Below are 16,525 nucleotides of genomic sequence, written 5' to 3' on the forward strand. Positions count from 1 at the left end.
TGTTTGGCAGCGTTGTGGAGGGGATGGATGTTGTGGAGGCAATGGAGGCGGTAGGCTCAAAGAGCGGCAAAACGTCAGCAAAGGTTGTTATTGCCGACTGTGGTCAATTATAAACGTGCGTCTAAACCTCCTCAGCTCAGCTTGTTCTCCTGTCAGAGTAAACCTTTACCATGCACAGGGGCATTTCTTGAACTTGGACCCCCAGAAAATGTATCTGTCTTTATCATGGAAAAACTGAAAGTTGTACCTCATATCACTTTTTTTCAGAAATAATCAAGAATTATGTAAAAAAACAACAAAAAAAAAACGTATGAGCAGTTGTTATTAGTATTAATATTGAATACAAACAGGATGTTGAAATTCGGAAATTGGTCACATTTTTTATTCACTAATTGGAATATTAAACTTTCTTTCACCCAGTCACAAATCTCTATGCAATGTTCATGTTGTCAAAGTTCACTTGCTGCTTTCCCTCCATCACTTGCTACTGTATCGTCTCTTCCTTTATATTTTGCTGCTCTTTCTCCTTGCACTTCATCGTGTTCTACCAGAAAAAAAAGAAACTGTATATATGTCAAAATTAACGTCAGTTTTCCACATCAATGTCAAACAAATGAACATCAAGATATATAAAAGTGTCCTCATTAAAATGAGTGTCACATCTTGTATTATTACTACGTGACAGAAAAATCCACGACAGAAGGCTCAATGACATGACATACAATTATAATGTCCAAAACTTTTAACAAGTAAAAATAAGAAAGATGTTTCTAAAAACACACACTTATTTATCATTTACATGCCTTGTTTACCTGGTTCAAGCTGTGGCTTGGTTGGTGGTTGAGCCACAGGCTGAGAACTGTCTTCTTTCTAAACAAAAAATCTTATGTCCAAAATAAATCCAACTTACCGCTTCGAGATATGTCCCAGGATAAATATCTGTGAGCCAATAAGACAGTTATTTCCATACAACTCTCTGATTTGTTTTGCCTCTGTTGCATTCACCGAAGACAGAATTTTTAAAAACTACCATCGTCTTTAGTGTCATATGGCTAAGAGCGTTATATAATTGAGGCCTAAATATGCCGGTTACATGCGCTGCCATCTTGTTCTGGTGACTTCACTTGGAGCCAGAGTCTGAACAGGAGTGACAAATGCCCCTTTTCAACCAAAGCAAACCTAGTTCTAGTACTGGGCTGGTGGACATTCACAGTTGGTTCAACTTGCAAACTTTTCTTGTTTCCCAGCGCAGTGTAATCGGTTTGTAAAATTGTATATAATGGAAGAAGGTTAAGGTGATTCCTCATAAATACCTGGTTGTGAATTGGGAAAATAAGGAGGCGTTTGCAGTATGATAAATAGCGCTGGAAATATGTATACCTCTAAACTAAAAGCCTATCTTTTTGATCTGGCTTTTATGTAGTGTCTTATTATCTTATTATCACAATGGTTTATAACTTGTTCTATTTATTTGCTTTTATCAGTTTTACCTATATTTTTTTGTTTATATTAAATGTTTATTCACATTTTCATTCTATTCATTTTTTATACATGTATTTATATGCATATTATCTTTTACAATTGTACCTACTCATATTGTATTTCTCAGTGTTAAATATTCTAACTTGTTGTTGTTGTTTCAATCTAAAAAGCATGCATTGAATGACATTAGATTTGTTTGAAAGGTACTATATAAATAAAATTCGATTGATTGATTGGTTGATGAATATTATTCATACGTTTTTCATTTATAAATGTAATGTATACCATTGAAAGGAAGGACTCTTGCCTCGCCTCTAGAGGACACGACTCAGGAGGAAGGAGCCTACCAAGGAAGGATCCTTGACATTGGGATACAGCCCGTGTCTCTGTAGTATGCGTCCTACCAGGTGTGCCACTGGGGGCGTCTCAACACTGGTGATTTTCATCGAGAAGCCTCTCTGTCTGGTCGTGGCTCCGCCCCTGGAGTAATATTACCAACCACCTTCATTCCTATTGGTCCGCTCTTGAGCGTTCTGGAAGAAGCTGGCTGTGATTGGCTGTCAGCAGCTATTACTCCACCTGTACATGTTCTACATATCAAAGCAGATCCAGTGTGTCCGAGACGTTGGTCGTTCACGTTCATTTTTCCTTCATAACCACAAACATGGCTTTACCCAAAGTTTTCTTTGACATCACCATTGGTGGAAAGCCAGCTGGCAGGATTGTAATGGAGGTAAGCTAAACATCACACTACACACTCACTCAGTTTATTTCATCTATGGTTATGATATTATGGTTAAAAATGGTGGTTAGAATGGTTTCTACATCCATCTGTAAGATTGTAAAAGGTTTTGTGTTTTGCAGCTCCGGTCCGATGTGGTCCCGAAGACTGCAGGTATGTAAGAGAAACACTTCCTGAGTTCACTGCATGCAGCTGCTGCTCTGGCTTTTTCCACACACCTAAAAAGGGATTTATGATTGGCTATGAATCATCACCCGATCAGTTATCTTGAACAGGGGCGAGGCTGTGGTTGATTCAGAGCATCAGGAGTAGTACGAAGACAAAAAAAAGTTTGAGGTGTTCTGCTATCTGTCATTTCCTCTAGCTGGATGATGGTAATATACAGGGTGTCCATAAAGTCCCTTTACAATTACTAAAAAAAAAAACATTACAAAGACAATTAATGAAATAACTTAATCAGATTTGTTGTATGCACTCAGTGGTTATCAACGTTTTTAATCACATTGCATTTGTGTATTTCAGGTACCCTGCTAATGAAATAGGTAGTGGTAAATGAACCCCTATAAAATTGCCACTCCTCTCTTTATCCAACACTCTCCCTGTCTCCATAAATTTTGCCATGCACGAATTGATGGATGTGAAGTTGGATCTCTTCCATACTGTAGTTTTTCGCTGAGTCTGCGTATCCGATTTTGTTTATACTGTATAAACCAGGATACACATTGTGCCTTCTCTTGGGGAGTAGCTATTTTTATAGGGGTTCATTAACCCCTACCTATTTCATCACCAGGGTACCTGAAATACACAAATGCAATGTGATTAAAAACTTTGTTAACCACTGAGTACATACAACAAATCTGATTAAGTTATTTCATCAATTGCTTTTGTAATATTTTTTTTTAATTTGTAAAGAGACTTTATGGACACCCTGTATATTTGTTCTGTCCAACCACCACCATGGGTCTGATTTTGTCTCACATAGCCATTCTTAGTGGATCAAAAACATTGCGCTGTTTGTGCATATTCTATATAATATATTCTCGACCACAAAGACACACAAAACAACCACAAACTGATACAAAATGACTATGCAGAGACAAAAAATGACAAAATGAAGAGATTCAAATGGCTGCAAAGACATGCCTAATAACCAGAAAGACATTGAAAAACACAAAGAGATGCTAAACAACCACAAACAGACACAAAATGACCAAGAAAGGACATAAAACGACTTTAAAAAAATGCACAGACATAAAATGACCACAAGAAAACCTCGACTGGACAACCTGGCTTGTGACCTCACTGCTCTACTCCAACACATAGTGCTTATTTCCTCTGATATGAACCTTACATTCTTTGTATTTGTCTTATTTTCCAGAAAATTTCCGTGCCTTGTGCACCGGAGAGAAAAGTTTTGGCTACAAGGGCTCCTCGTTTCACAGAATCATCAAAGACTTCATGTGCCAGGTACAGTGAAGGCAGTGGATTTGTCTCGTCTCCTTCATAAGTTCAGATTCAACCCCAGCTAGAAAGAAACAAATACTGAGTGAACGTTTTGTTTTCAGGGCGGGGACTTTACCAAGCACAATGGAACTGGAGGCAAATCCATCTACGGGGAGAAGTTTGCTGATGAGAACTTCCAGTTGAAGCACACAGGCGCGGGTATACTGTCCATGGCTAACGCTGGGCCCAACACCAATGGATCCCAGTTCTTCCTGTGCACAGCTAACACTGCATGGTGAGCTTTGTTTTGACCCATGTACTGCTGCATTCAGTCTAACCAACAGTTTCAGCTCATTGAAGATGTTTGTGTCTCCTCCAGGCTGGATGGGAAGCATGTGGTGTTTGGCAGCGTTGTGGAGGGGATTGATGTTGTGAGAGCAATGGAGGCGGTAGGCTCAAAGAGCGGCAAAACGTCAGCAAAGGTTGTTATTGCCGACTGTGGTCAATTATAAACGTGCATCTAAACCTCTCAGCTCAGCTTGTTCTCCTGTCAGAGCAAACCTTTACCATGCACAGGGGCATTTCTTGAATTTGGACCCCCAGAAAATGTATCTGTCTTTATCATGGAAAAACTGAAAGTTGTACCTCATAACACATTTTTTCAGAAATAATCAAGAATTATGTAAAAAAAACAACAAAAAAAAAACGTATGAGCAGTTGTTATTAGTATTAATATTGAATACAAACAGGATGTTGAAATTCGGAAATTGATCACATTTTTTATTCACTAATTGGAATATTAAACTTTCTTTCACCCAGTCACAAATCTCTATGCAATGTTCATGTTGTCAAAGTTCACTTGCTGCTTTCCCTCCATCACTTGCTACTGTATCGTCTCTTCCTTTATATTTTGCTGCTCTTTCTCCTTGCACTTCATCGTGTTCTACCAGAAAAAAAAGAAACTGTATATATGTCAAAATTAACGTCAGTTTTCCACATCAATGTCAAACAAATGAACATCAAGATACATAAAAGTGTCCTCATTAAAATGAGTGTCACATCTTGTATTATTACTACGTGACAGAAAAATCCACGACAGAAGGCTCAATGACATGACATACAATTATAATGTCCAAAACTTTTAACAAGTAAAAATAAGAAAGATGTTTCTAAAAACACACACTTATTTATCATTTACATGCCTTGTTTACCTGGTTCAAGCTGTGGCTTGGTTGGTGGTTGAGCCACAGGCTGAGAACTGTCTTCTTTCTAAACAAAAAATCTTATGTCCATCAATAAATCTAACTTATCGCTTCGAGATATGTCCCAGGATAGATACCTGTGAGCCAATAAGACAGTTATTTCCATACAACTCTCTGATTTGTTTTGCCTCTGTTGCATTCACCGATGACAGAATTTTTAAAAACTACCATCGTCTTTAGTGTCATATGGCTAAGAGCGTTATATAATTGAGGCCTAAATATGCCGGTTACATGCGCTGCCATCTTGTTCTGGTGACTTCACTTGGAGCCAGAGTCTGAACAGGAGTGACAAATGCCCCTTTTCAACCAAAGCAAACCTAGTTCTAGTACTGGGCTGGTGGACATTCACAGTTGGTTCAACTTGCAAACTTTTCTTAGACCCTGTTGTCTATCTCACAAGCTAGAGAGAAAACATTCAAGATGAAGCACCAGCTCCGAACCAGACCTCAAACTGCCTTGGTTGAAAAGGGGTAAAAGAGTGGAGCATTGGTATAATGTTTCTGCCACACACCTGCTGGACCAATCAGGAGTCAGTTACAGCTGTAATTCATGATGTCACAGCCCCATTTCATAGAATCAAGTGACTAATTAAAACCAACCTTATTAGAAAAAAAGGAAGACAAACAAATGCCAGATGACCTAAAATGACAGAAACCATCTTTGGGAATCATTTATGACACCAGGGGGAGCTGTCATGTCATCCATCTTTAAACAGTCATAATCCACACATTGGCAGTCGAAGTAGTCACAAAGTACCTCTAAATAAGAATGGGGTTATAGTTTGTTTGTAGTAATTATAATGTGATTGGAAAACACCAAAAATTTTGTTTCCTGCTTTGGTCAGAAAAATAACTCACTTTAAGCAAATCTGTTTTCACATTTTCTATGTCTCCACAAGAGATAAGATAACTACATCACTTGTTTCCCCATTGAAAGGCCATTGAGCCTCACCTCGTGTTCTGGGTAGGTGTGTTTCTAACATGTTTGTACACGAGTGCTTTCAAATTGCTGATTTTGGGAAATAAACTGAGAGTAAAATTTGAATGAGAAATACTACAGAAGTAAATAAATACATCCATAAAAAATATATTTTTAAACAAATGCATTTGCAAATAAATTTCAAATTTAACTTTAAATAAATGCAAAAATTGATTCATATCACACATACAGGTAATTTGTTTATTTATTCATGGGGTTTTTTCAGCTTCTGTCCCCCATAAAAGTGTTATTCAATAAGATATTTAAAACTCATTTTTTTATTAGGCATTAAAATGAAAAATCATTCAAAATCGTGTTATTGTATACATTTTAAGAATGACTTTTATCTGTTTTTACAACAAAGCACCAGTTTACTTCTGCTGAATGTAGTTAGATCAGGGATGGGCAACTGGAGGCCCGGGGGCCACATACGGCCAGCACCCTCACTTGAAGTGGCCCTCAGTACAACTACATGCATTTGAGCATGAAATCTTAAAAGTGCAATGTAAAAATGCACAAAATTACTTCTTGCATTAATGTTGGTCTGCTGTTCTTGCACTGAAAAAAAAAGAAATCACAGTAAGTGGTTATTTTTTATTTGCCTCAAACCTTTTGTATTCCTATTTATACTGTTATACATGCATTTGAGCATGAAATATGTTAAGTTACTGCACTGTAAACATATTTAAAATTGCAGTTTCATCATATCTGGTTAAGTGCACGGTCCTATATGTGGCCCTGTGGTAGTGTCGATAAAAAATTGTGGCCCCCTCCAGCATTTAAATTGCCCATCCCTGAGTTAAATGTTTACTCCATTTTATTCCTCCCTGCGTTTCCTCCCTTTGACCGGCAGGTGGCGACAAACGCCACCAAAACACCGCAACACCAACGTCACAAAGAGCCTCATTAACAATTAAATATAAAATTAAGTAACCTCGATCATTCCAGCACACTGAGACACCCATGAAGCAGCAGAGATCTGTCACGGACACAGCGTACCTGTGGCTTTAACCCGAGCCCTGCGGCCATGTTTGTGAGGTCATGAGTCTGTCTGTCTGTCTGACTGAGGACTTGTTGAGAAGATGGTGCTGAGGAGAAGGAGCGGCGCTCGGAGCTGAAGATGTCTGCTGGTGGATGCTCAGCAGCTTCAGCATCATCCCTCCATCCTCCCACAGCAAATAAATGAGTCAACATGGCCGCGGAGCAGCTCACCCTGCAGCACCACTGAGACACACAAGAAAACAACACACAGGTAAATAAAGAAAGATGGAGGAAAGCACTGGGCCTGCATGATTTAATACACATGTAGAGCTCACAGAGACACTCAGCAGCAACCAAAACAAAGCCACAGGTTATTATGTGTTACATAATCTAAAAATAATATCATAATAAAGACGATTTTCTCCCTTTATTCCATTATGTTGTTTTCATATTGTGAATTATTTAATATTTGTTTGCACAAATTGCTTTCTGTTTTGTTTTTTGTTTTGTTTTGGGTTTTTTTTTTTTTTTTCAGATTAAATGGCGTTCATGTCCCGGTTCTCCCGGTCCCGGAGCAGCTCCAGGTCTCCGAACCGAAAGGACTCTGAGCGTGTGTGCCCGACCCTGACCGTGTCCGAGCTGGAGCGGCTGCTGTGCACCGGGAAAACTGCCTGCAACCACGCGGACGAAGTGTGGCCACGACTCTACATCGGAGATCAGTGAGTTTACATAACCCCAGTCCACTGCAACACACCACTATAAACAAGTACAGTGGAGAAACAGCCCACTGCAAGGAAAAGGCCTGCATTCAAAGTTTTAGTGCAATGTGCATAAATATAAACTAATTTAAATAATGAAATAATGTTACATTTCAGATTAATGTACTTTTTGTTGGTTGTTGAGCTAATTTTATCTGGCAATGTATTATTTGATTTGAATATGTTATTAATCTGAACTAACATTTATCTATAAATAATCCTATATAAACATTTGAATACAATTTTATTTTACTTTTTACATATTGGATGTTTTATTTTGCTGATTTAATTATAAAAACATTTCAATATATTTATTCAGTTATTTTATTTGATCATATTTTATGTCTATTTACAAAGAAGGAAGAAGTCCTGCGTTCAAAGTTTTGCATAAATATAATCTATTTAAATTCAATCAAAATCCACTTTAAAGAAAAGTACTCGTACAGAATGTTGCATTTCAGAATAATGTATTTTTTGTTGGTTGTTGCAGCTGGTAAAAGTGGAGCTAATTTTTATTTTTATTATTATTATTATTTATTTTTTATAATAGTTGAATTTTGCTAAATATTAGTTCTATCTTATTATAATCTGAATCTGTAAAAAATGTATAAAAAAATAAATGAATAGTAACTGAATTTATCCAAATAATGTAGTGGACTGAAAAATACAAAAAGTCCCTCAGATATGTAGTGGAATAAATAAAAATAAAAATAATTAAGTAACTTACAAGTACCTTGAAACTGTAAAGTAAGTATGCAATGTAAGTATGCAATTTTAATACAATTTATTTAATTTTTAATTTAATATTTTTATTTATTATAAAACAATATTACTTTATTTTATATTTTAATATATTATATTTATTCATTATTATGTTTGCTGTTTTATTTTATCAAAATGTTTTTTATTATATTATTATTTTTATTATTTTATCTTATTTCATATATTTTTTTCTGTTGAAGAAGACAAAAGAAGGAAATAAAAGAAAACAGAACATATTTAGTAAATGTTCTTAGTAACTGTCCCCCTCTTATAATTGTGGTTTATAAAGTGTAATACGTGCCGAGGTAAAAAATGCATGACTCATGGTTATTTAGTGCCTGAACTCGTGCAGCAGCACAGAGAAACTTTTCCTCCTGAAGCAGATTGAAGTGAAATCAAACAGCCTCATTCTGCAGAGCGAAGCTGCAACATCAGAGTAACAAGTGTTGCAAAGAACCCAGAAGCACAACACGAGCCAGAGAAAGAGTTCTGGTCAGTTTTAAACCAGTAACAAGCTTAAAACCAGTAAATGAAGCAGTGCAGGGAAAGTGAAGCAGGAGAAGAAACAGGCAGGTTGAGACAGGCAGGGGGAGCAACGCTGCAGGCGGAAGCACGCGAGACAGGGCGGGGAACCGGTGGAACTTATCCAAGATATGTAACACCACGCTGAAAGAGGAAGCAGGGGGGTGAGTGAGTGGGAGGAGAAAGTCAGGTGGTGGAAATGGCGGGAAAAGCTGCAGGAGGAGGGAGGGAGGGAGGGGCTGCAGTCAGGAGGGGCAGTGAGTCAGAGAACAGAGAGAACAGAGCAGAGAACAGAGAGAACAGAAAGAAAAGAGAACAGAGCAGAGAACAGAGAGAAAAGAGAACAGAGCAGAGAACAGAGAGAACAGAGAGAAAAGAGAACAGAGCAGAGAACAGAGAGAACAGAATGAACTGACTGACTGTGGATGAAAACGTTTAATATTTCTGCAGTCCAAAATAAAACAATGAACAGATTTGTCTCATAGAGACCTTTGACCCTCACTTCAGTTAAAGAAAGAGTCCCTCTGAAAAACCTTCAGAGTTTGAATTAAAAGGTTAAATGAACAGTTTGAAGCCTAAAAAGGTCAAATAATCCAACATTTTACTGCAGAGTGAGTTCTCTTTCTGTGGATATTTTAAGTATATTTTACTTTACAAGTAGCACTTTTACTGCACATACTTTAAATACATTTTACTGCAGAATTTGTACTTTTATTGTGGGTACTTTAAGTATATTTTAATGCATAACAGTACAGTAAAATTAGTACTTCTACTGCAGATACTTTGAGTACATTTTACTGCAGAATTTGTACTTTTATTGTGGATACTTTAAGTATATTTTAATGCATAACAGTACATTAAAATTAGTACTTCTACTGCAGATACTTTGAGTACATTTTACTGCAGTTTGTATTTCACTGCTGATACTTTTTCTGCAAAATGAATACTTTTACTACTGATATACCTGATTATATTTTACTTCACAATAAGTACTTTTATGGCTGTTTACTTTCACTAAATGTTTGTATTGAATGTTTGACTTTGTACTTTTATTTCCTACTGAGTACTTTTACTGATACTTTAAATGTATTTCGATGCATAACTACAGTGTAATCTTACTGCTGATAATTAAAGTACATTTTACTGCAGAATGAGTTATTTTACAGCTGATGCTGTCAGTACATGTGGCTGATAATACTTCTGTACTTCAGTAGGATTTTAAAGGCAGGACTTTTGCTTGAATGATTATTTTTCAATTGTACTTAAAGGATCTTAGTACTTATTTTATCACTGTCATGTATTTGTTTACATGCCACCAATTTACCTGAAATATAAAGCTGTTTATATCAAACTGATGTCAGATGCGTGTGACCGCGTGGCCCAGCTGCGTTTGTTCCAGCAGTGAGGGGGTTTAACTGCCACATATAACTCACACTGACACGTGGAGAAATGAAACCAGTTTGATGGAATGATTAAAAAAATCTCCTCCTGTCTGCAGAGATATTGCATCAGACCGGCGTGAGCTGGCCAAACTTGGCATCACACACATCCTGAACTGCGCCCAGAGCAAGTGGCGCGGCGGAGCGGAGTACTACGCCGGCATGAACATCACGTATCACGGCATCGAGGCTCACGACTCGCCCACCTTCGACATGAGCGTCAACTTCTACCCTGCTGCTGAGTTCATCCACAAAGCCCTCACCAGTGGAGGTCAGTCTGAGAAACCTGGACCTGTAGTGAGTCATCTGCAGCCGGTTTAGAAATACTAAGATCATGCATGTAAAATATGCAGATAACTAATTATGACATTCACTGTTTATGCTTATGACTTCAAAAAGTAATGCACTACAAGGCTACGTTTACATGATGACAATCTGAACAGAAGACGCAAAAGTGGCGTTGCGTTCACTTTTTATTCCGCGTTTAGACGAGCGTTTTCAGGAGGAAATCTGCATGCATACGGTGACGCAAAAGTGTGTGGAATTGGATTGTATGCAGCCAGGCGGCATCACTTAAAGCGATAAGAGCATCTTTGGGCATGTAGAAGTTTTCACCACGCATTTTCATCAGCTACTCCTTCCACAAAGTTCTCCACCATCACTAGATCTCCCAGGTCTCGCCTCCGACCAATCAGTGCATCCAAAATGTGATAGAGGTAATTCCAGATCCTTCTCTGTTCACTAATACTATCTGTACATATCCTGCACATTTAGTGAAAAGACTCCTGTAAGGTTATTAGAGCTGCCAGAGCAGCTTGAAGGTCCGACGCACGGAAATAATCCCACATGTTTGTTTATTTCCCTGTACTGGAGCATGTATGTGACGTAAACACATACATGACGTGAGCAGATCTGAGCAGAGTTTTGCGTCTTGGCAGTGTAAACGGACACGCTACGGCGGAGCGGATTTAATTTTTCCACTTTGGAGGGTGGTTTCAGATTTTTGCGTTTTTAAGCCCCAAAAACGCCGTCACTGTGTAAACGAAAGGCACTTCCGCTAAAATATTTTGTCGTTTTTACCCGCAAGCGTCCTCGTGTAAACGGGGCTAAATGTGGCTGTAGTTGTGATGACAGCAGCAAAGGAGGAAGTCAGGCGTCGTAGTATAAAGAGCAACAAAGTCCGCACAGGCAGGAGGTCGAGGTGGATGGATGGGTCAGATAAACAGGGTTTGGTTGTTTATATTATATATTTAAGCAAAATTAAAACTTTTACATCTGATACTTAAAATACATTTTTACTGCAGAATGAGTACTTTTACTGTTGATACTTCAAGCACATTTTACTGCAGAATTGACTTTTACTGCATCAAGAGTACTTTTATTGCTGATAATTTAATTACGTTTTACTGCAGAATAAGTACTTTACTGCTGCTACTTTAAGCAAAAGTAGAACTTGTACAGCTGATACCTTGAGTACATTTTATTATCAAATGAGTACTTTTTTTGATGATACTTTGAGTATATTTTAGAATAATATCCTGAAAAACTATTTGTTATAGACCATGTGATGATTGACAGTGTGACCATGTACACTGTCAATCAATATGTGCTGTGTGTGAGTCTGAGTGTGTGCTTGTTTGCGTGCGTGTCTATGTGCGTGTGTGTACATACAGATGTGTATGTGGGGATGGGAGGGGTGGGTTTTGTCATTTTTATTGTCTGTTTTTATCCTTATTTTTTGTAAAGCACTTTGTGTTACATTTCCATGTATGAAAAGCGCTATATAAATAAAGTTTGATTTGATTTGATTTGATCCCTGACAGTGAAAATCTAACAGGTCCAATCCCGTTTCCGTGTGTGTGTGTGTGTGTGTGTGTGTGTGTGTGTAGGTAAGGTCCTGGTGCACTGCACTGTGGGGGTGAGCCGCTCAGCCACGCTGGTGCTGGCCTACCTGATGATCAGACAGAACCTGACGCTGGTGGAGGCCATTAAAACCGTCAAGGACCACCGAGGCGTCATCCCCAACCGGGGCTTCCTCCGCCAGCTCAACGGCCTGGACGGCATCCTGAGGGAGAGCCGTAAGACGTCACCGCAGAGCTGAAAACACACACTCAACACACACATACACACAAACATACACACAACCTGAGGTAGCAACTAGACTGGTTACACTGAGGGAAATAATGGGACCAAGTAAGGAGCAACTGGTGGGTTTCTGACACTGTAGCTCTGAGTGGCAGCAGGTTTGACTGGAATCAGTATCTTCAGACTCAATTTATTCACTTTTACTTATTTTATATTGTTGTTTATAGTGTTTGAGCCTCTGAAACAACATCTGATGCTAAAACTACAGCAGCTACAAGGAGTTTTTATCCGGTTATCAAACCGTTTGAGTTTAATTCTGGTGCCTCTATAACCAAAATAAGCAAACGAGATCATCAGTGGGACGGATTCCCCACAAAATCAGATGAAACAATTATTGAGTTTACAATTAAGACCAGAAGAGCCTATGTTTACATTGCCACAGCAGGCAAGAGATTTTTCTTTAGATAATTAGATTTTTTTAATTCAATATTTTGTGATTATGTCTGATACTGGGGCAGGATCAACACAGAGAAAAAGAAAAATGACTGAACTCCATTCAGAAAACAGTCATTTTAAAAGTAATGTTCTTGTGTTCTTGCAGGCAAACCTGACCAAACAGGAATTCAGGCTTTTTAAACATCAGCATCATGTTGCATCCTTTTTGATCCGTTTATTGCAATTAAATCGCGGCAAAATCTGTTTATGTACCGCCGTATTAGTGCAGTCATCCAGACACAGTTGCTGGAGAACGTGATGAAACTCACTGAGCTGTGTGCGATATTACGATATTATTAATCCAGACATGACACTGTTTGGTTTACTGACATATCTGGGACTTCCACAACAGCTACGAAGCAGCACTAGTGGTTATTTTTGCCACTGTTGATTTTGAAAATCCCCTGCACTGTGTAGCTCTGATCGTCCTGAACTCCATTCAGAAAACAAGCATTTTAAAAGTAGTTTTCTTGTGGTCTTGCAGACAGACCTGACAAAGCAGGAATTCAGGCTTTTTTTTAAACATCAGCATCATGTTGCAGTTATTTCGGCATCCTTTTGATCCGTTTATCACAATTAAATCATGGCAAAATCTGTTTATTTACCGCTGTATTAATGCTGTACTGGTTCACAGAGCTGTGTGCACCACTGGATATTATATCCGAAATAAAAAGCAAGAGGTTCTGCAAGTACCTGCCAAACACAGGGTAATTGTTGGCTTAAACACATAAGAAGAAACTTAAAACCAAAAAAGTAAGTTTGTGATTAATACAGAATGCAACGATTTGCAAATATTTTTCTTCCTACATTCAATTGAATACATTTCAAAGACAAGATAAACTTTGTTTCTTTGTCATTTGAATCAGGATTTATTATATGTTAATTTATATAACTAAACCCATGCTGTTGCTTATCAGGTAAACTTAATTTAAAAAGGTGATTAAAAGTGTGCAGGTTTCAACACAACAACTGGTTAAAATGGAGATAACAGTGTTGCTTTTGGCCCTGAGTGCTACCAGTAAAACCATGTGAGTGCTATTGTTTCTCATTTAAGAGAGATAATCTGCAGTGTTTCTATCAGCCAGCCTGGTTCCCAGGGTCAGGATTCAAGGGGCCCCCCATGCTTGATTTTGTGTGAGGCCCCCGAAATGACCACACCTGGTTCTGTCCACACGCAGGCTCTTTTGTAATCAAACAGAGGGTTAAACCTCAGAAAAAGAAGACTCTTGCTCAGTGATTCTTCCCCGTAGGTTAAGTCTTTGCAGGTCTTCCCTCAACGTACTTTTTTTACATTCAGCAAGTGTCATTAAGTGCTCTGAACAGCTCACACACTAGTTGTAGCCCAGGTCTAAACCAGCACAGTTATGTAGCCCGTTGAGTATTGTATTACAGTGTTGTCACAATCTGTACACAAGTGTTATCTGTGACGAGTTTGTGAATAGCAGCATACAGTATACTATGATTTCTGTTCAATGTATTGTTTCAATCCAATGTATTTCCAATAACCACTTTGTTATTAGATATCTTGTGTGTGATGATCATGAAATTCACCCAGAGACGAGACAAAAAGCCCATTCGGACGGGATTGACATGTGGAGGTGGAGGAATTAAGTGTTAACTGTTTACCTCAATGATATCTGGAGAACTTTTAATCGTCCTGAAACTACAGGTTACATACTCCCCCTCCGAGTCCTAACTCACACATACTTTTGGATTTAGTGCAACATTAAGGGGATATCAATATATCTGATATTCATTGTGCTAAACGTCCATAAATCTGCTTAGAAATCATAGAAAAAAACAATTCAGAACTTGCCCGAGAATCATCAAAATTTAAGGTTTTCTTCAGTATCAAAATACTGCAGTAATAGTATTCTGTATACCTATGGGTGCACTGCAAACAGGAGCTGCTAACAGATCATTCGGCATACTTTTAATTGTGACAACTTGCCAAAATATAAACAAATATAGGCCTAAAACTAGAAAAGTGCACTCAATACAGTGCAGCTCTCCACCAGGCAATGATTGATCCAAACTTCATTCAGAAAACAAACATTTTAAAATTTGTTTTTTGTGGTCTTGCAGACTGACCTGACAAAGCATGAATTCAGAGTTTTTACACATCAGCATCAACAACATCGGCTTCCTTTTGATCCATTTGCTGCAAAGCTAAATCAGTTTATTTACCTCTGTATAAGGGCAGTCAACTAGACGCAGCTTTTGGAGAAGTCAATGACATTCACCAAGCTGTGTGCATCTCTGGATATTTTTAATTCTACTCCAAAAAAGTAGAAGTAAAAAAAGTAGAAGAACAAGCAGCTATTCCCGCAGGACAAAAACTCACTTTAAATTACAAGGACGTTGCTCCAGATAGAACTTAAATTACAGGAGAACCAACCAGTTCATAGTAGAATTCCAGTAGAAACTAACTCCACCTCCCCAAGAGAAATAAATCCTGTCCAAGTGGTGCTTCAGACTCAACGTAGTGCTCTAACAAGGATTTAACAACTTCCAGTCTGGTGCATCACTTCAACTTTACAGTGACTGTTAGCTGTCTGAGGTAGAACTCTAAGTGATCGCTTTAATATGCCAGCACAAGAAGCATTTAGTGTAGACGTGCATTGGGAGACAATATCACAAATGTGCCACCGCAAAAGCTACCAACTGCCTGGATGTCAGGAGAGTGCGCAGTCTTCAGTGCTGTACGCCGGTCTTGCAAAATCCGCTCTTTTGTCTTGGTGTTACGTGAGGCTTGTTTTCTCGATGCTAATGAAAAAAGAAAAACAGATCTAATGCTGAAATTCAAACCAGCTTTTCAAATAACTCTCCTGTTTGTGTTATTAATGATTACCTCAAGTATCACGGCGTATTTTTTGTGACTTGTGGTCTTCGTCAGTGCTTTTTCAACACCATCATGATAAAGTACAGGAGAAAAGGTGGATGGGGAAACGAGCTGAGTTGACTTTTTCTTCAGCTCAGAAAAATGTAAATAAAAGCTGATAAGTGTGGATTTGTACAGTGTGTGGCGGTTTAAAGGTTTTGTTTGAATATTTTGGGAAAGAGTTGATTTGCTTTCCTATGAAGAGTGAGTTGAGAATGAAGTTGAATATGCCTAGCTTAGCATAAAGACTGAAAGCAGCCTGAGGCCTAGTCCACACGTAAGCAGATATTTTTTCGATCCATTTGGTCCACATACAGACTGAGCTTCTTTAAAACTTCTTTTCAAGACATGTAGACAGGGGAAAAGAGGTTAATTTTGCTGTTAAAGCCACTTTTTAATGTTGGAGCCCAAAAATACTTTCCTTTCTAGACTTTCATTTCCAAATACATTTTTTACCTTTTAAACCTTATAACCCCTGCAAAATGATTCATTATATAATCAGAATTGGAATAATTTAATTGATAAGAGCTGCACGATGAAATATTTTATGCCGATTCAAGTTAGCGAAGTGCCATCTCGACTAGCAGTAGTCTCTTGCTTGCTCCATGAGAGCCATAGAAGATCTGCAGAAGTATTTTTATACATTGAAGTCATTTTTTTCTTGATTACATACACCACTGAGCAACTTTCATAGG

At 38.2% G+C, this 16,525-nt stretch overlaps 2 protein-coding genes and 1 pseudogene across 2 annotated transcripts; all 3 read left to right on the plus strand.

The window, feature by feature from the left end:
* LOC131992016 (peptidyl-prolyl cis-trans isomerase-like) overlaps positions 1-497 on the plus strand; it is a 2,435-nt pseudogene extending 1,938 nt beyond the window's left edge.
* A 1,604-nt stretch (positions 498-2,101) lies between these two features.
* Positions 2,102-4,179, plus strand: LOC131992022 (peptidyl-prolyl cis-trans isomerase-like). Its single transcript, XM_059357360.1, has 5 exons — positions 2,102-2,215; positions 2,347-2,377; positions 3,603-3,691; positions 3,790-3,962; positions 4,047-4,179. Exons 1-5 carry the CDS (start codon positions 2,147-2,149, stop codon positions 4,177-4,179), a joined length of 495 nt encoding a protein of 164 aa, XP_059213343.1. The 5' UTR covers positions 2,102-2,146.
* Positions 4,180-6,794: 2,615 nt separating this feature from the next.
* Positions 6,795-15,594, plus strand: LOC131992015 (dual specificity protein phosphatase 26). Its single transcript, XM_059357353.1, has 4 exons — positions 6,795-7,159; positions 7,424-7,607; positions 10,429-10,640; positions 12,259-15,594. The coding sequence occupies exons 2-4, from the start codon at positions 7,429-7,431 to the stop codon at positions 12,468-12,470; spliced, it is 603 nt and encodes a 200-aa protein (XP_059213336.1). The 5' UTR covers positions 6,795-7,159; positions 7,424-7,428; the 3' UTR covers positions 12,471-15,594.
* The last annotated feature ends 931 nt before the right edge of the window (positions 15,595-16,525 follow it).

Source organism: Centropristis striata, chromosome 19 (genome assembly GCF_030273125.1).
Source record: "Centropristis striata isolate RG_2023a ecotype Rhode Island chromosome 19, C.striata_1.0, whole genome shotgun sequence".
Lineage (NCBI taxonomy): Eukaryota > Metazoa > Chordata > Actinopteri > Perciformes > Serranidae > Centropristis > Centropristis striata.